We start from the raw sequence: 3361 nt of genomic DNA, 5'->3' as shown, positions 1-3361 counted from the left end.
TTCCAATTTAATGTCTAAAAACTGCAATTTAACGTCTAAAAAGATAGTTTACTATTAAAAGGGAAAATTATTGTAAAATTGAAATACAAACTTACAATTTTATTTGCCGTGTCATCATATGTATCGACATATACATGCCCATCTGTCCTTTTACGTGTACGTTCAAACATTTGACTTAGAGTTGGGAATTCCTTGTTTGGATCAACAAGAAAGTATCAAAATGTGGGACAATATAAACACAAATCACAAGCAAAAAGAAGACATTAATTACCATTTCGTCACGTATTCTAGCAAAACTTTTTGGACCAGCCGTGTGCATATTTTTTAGAGACTTGCGTATTTCTTTTGCCCGCGAACAACGTTTCTACACACACATTAATATATAAAACTCCATTGACCAAATACACCTAAAGACAAATCAAATATTAACAAACACTAGTAATAAAGAAAATGTTTTTGAAATTACCGTCACATCTTTTTTATTCCATAACACTAATAGTTTTGAGAACTCTTCTTGAGGAATGCATTCAGGCCGATTCTTCCATCTTGTTTTATTGTCCTTAAATTGATAGAAGTGTTTTTTCTTGAACCTACATTTGTATACCTTATACAAATTTCCAATTGTCCTAAGAACCCAAGTTTTAGCATCATCGAGCACATCATATTTTCCCTTAAAAAAATTAGTAATTAGTAAAAAGAAAGGAAAATAAAAGAGGATGGAAGAATAAAGCTACCTAAAAACTTACCAAGACATACTCCCATATCTTATCTTTATGTGGAACTTTGTGCCATGAAGTACATGTCAATGGTGCATAACTATGGGTACGAGCTATTGTACCCAAAAACCAAGAGAATTTTCCTACTACATCCTTCCCCTCTATTATCGGTCCAACGGGTTGTCCATATTCATTACATATAATGACCTCACGTTGATTAACATTTCGTGTGTGAACGGCATGTAACATTGTTGGTCCTCTTTTCTTGGGTGTAGAAATTACTACATTCCAACATAGAATTATATATATATATATATATATATATATATATATATATATATATATATATATATATATATATATATAATTTATGACAAACCAAAAGCATCATCAAGTAGTGAAGTTGAACCTGTTTCCTTTTCTAATTGGGGTTCTTCTAATTGTTCTTCAAAAAGTACATCATCCTCATTTCCCAAATCGTCATCGCTATCATCAACTTCAATCTCATTTTCAATATTTGCATATTTCAAATGGTCCATGTCTTCATGGTCATCATTTTGATCAACATCATCTTCTAATTAATGAGTAAATATAATAGCAATAATAAATAGCAATTACAAAAAAATATAACAAAAAATGAAATATTCATTAAACTAAACGAAAGTACCTTCACATTGCGCAAGACGTCCTTCATTAACATTATCTTTCAAACCAAATTGCTCCATATCAGCTGCAATAACATCAAAAATCGTAGAAACATAAATTATATAACATGTAGTTTTATGTGGTGACTTTGTTATTTCTCATTAATTAAATAAACATTTAGATTGACAAGATACTACCTTGAGATATCTCATCATCCTCATCCTCATCAACAAGAGTCAATTGTCTCTTTGCTCCACTTATGATACAATTATGCTTTTCCGCATTTTGTTTGAATACCTCTCTTTCCCTTTGCGGTCCTATTCCTCAAGATTAAGTCACCCATACTAGTCTTTGATCTAGATTGTTTTTCTTTTGTTGCATTCGAAACCAATGGATACTTATTCGAGACATTTGGAGCAATCACCCGACGTTGCCTTGTTAAATTAGCAAGTCTATTCATGGACATTGGTGCAATATATTGTGGACGATGTTGCTGTAACAAATTTACTTTTAATTATTAAATATCAACATCAAAATAAAACAATTACATATTTGCTAATATGATTACCTTTTTGGATACTTGAACACTTCTAGCAACTTCGTGGTAATCTCCATCATTATCATCACCCAAATCAGGAATATAGTCTGAATCTCTAGCACCGATATACGTTGGTTTCACTTGTTTTTTCTTTGGTTTTTGACTTTCTACCAAACTTGTCAAAGAATTTTCAATGCTTTTAACTCCCAAATCTTTTAGTCTTGCTTGGTTTTCTTTTATCCTCAAAAGTCTATTCTTCTCATAATCATTCATTTCTTTTTGTGCACTTTGATCTTGCTTGTTTTGTTTTCCCATTATCGGCCTGCTCAAAAGTGACATTATCAATTTAAGTTCAAAATACATAATAATAGCATTGTAGTATCACTTACATGTAATTTTTTCCTACAATCATAAAATTAAATAAAAAAAGAAACAAGAACCTGACAAATAAGGCACAATGTAACTCCGGTACTTACGATTAAACTGAATCGAAAGGAACCTGCAAAACAACCACACATGCACCTCTAATTTAAAATCTAAAAAAAGGTAAAAATAAAAAACATGAAAAATATTCCACAAAGATAAACATCACATTATAAAATAAAATATATCAAATATAGAAAAAAAAACTTTGTTTTTCAGTTACCTTCAAAACTAAACTTTCACAAAGTAGTGACTTATTATCACTTGCTTATTATTCAATGCATAAAATGACATGAAATAATTTAGGTAAACACAAAAAGTTTAAAGCATTAAACTATCTTATTACAAAAATGTAAAAGAAAAGTAAATATTAATATTATTGTCAGTATCTCAATGAGCCTCGTCTTCTTCTGCTTCCATGCAATCCCATAATGTATCGTCATAATCAGAACTTCATAGTTGCACTTGGGTATAAGCCTTCTACAGATACAAATTCTAACCGAACTCAAGAACTTCATAGTTGCACTTGGGTATAAGTCCCATATATGCTATAATGTTCTACTCCCTGTTTTAGTATTATGGTGTTTGGTATTGATTTATGGAGGGGCTGTTAGTACTTATAACTTGAAAGCAGGGATTATTTTTGCGAATTTGTGTAGGGGTTGTTTGGTATTTTTCTATTATAAATCAAGGTAAATAAATATCATATGTTCTGTATGTACCTTTCTTTCAAATATGATCATGTTTAACATGTATACGCATGGTAAATCATCAAACAAACAACTTTGAATCAATTAGCTATGCTCTGAAGCAAAAATCTACTGAATTATATCAAGTAGAAGAGTAATTTCAGAAAGAAAAAAAAGGTACAGGGTCATACTTGGTTTGGGTAGACAGACTTAAGCAAGAAGCTTTGATAAAATTGACAATTAGATGAGGGTATTCCGCCTCCTGGCACCTGTGGAAGATTAACCGAGAGTAGAGAAAATATTTAGCAACTTAAATCGGAGAGACGAAATAGCTTGGAATCGATTAGGTT

The 3361-nt window shown here is 30.9% G+C and overlaps 1 protein-coding gene across 1 annotated transcript; it reads right to left on the bottom strand.

Moving 5' to 3' along the window:
- Positions 1–271: 271 nt before the first annotated feature.
- LOC145094399 (uncharacterized) lies at positions 272–2401 on the bottom strand. The gene is made up of 7 exons (XM_079032611.1): positions 2340–2401; positions 1930–2221; positions 1559–1854; positions 1384–1446; positions 1126–1290; positions 747–997; positions 272–670 (listed from the first exon to the last, which is right to left on the bottom strand). Exons 4-7 carry the CDS (start codon positions 1439–1441, stop codon positions 419–421), a joined length of 726 nt encoding a protein of 241 aa, XP_078888737.1. The 5' UTR covers positions 1442–1446; positions 1559–1854; positions 1930–2221; positions 2340–2401; the 3' UTR covers positions 272–418.
- Positions 2402–3361: the final 960 nt, after the last annotated feature.

Source organism: Lactuca serriola, chromosome 3 (assembly GCF_051521515.1).
Source record: "Lactuca serriola cultivar US96UC23 chromosome 3, Lser_US96UC23_V15, whole genome shotgun sequence".
NCBI lineage: Eukaryota > Viridiplantae > Streptophyta > Magnoliopsida > Asterales > Asteraceae > Lactuca > Lactuca serriola.
The sequence above is the reverse complement of the archived record's forward strand: the minus strand, read 5'-3'. Positions and strand labels throughout refer to the sequence as shown.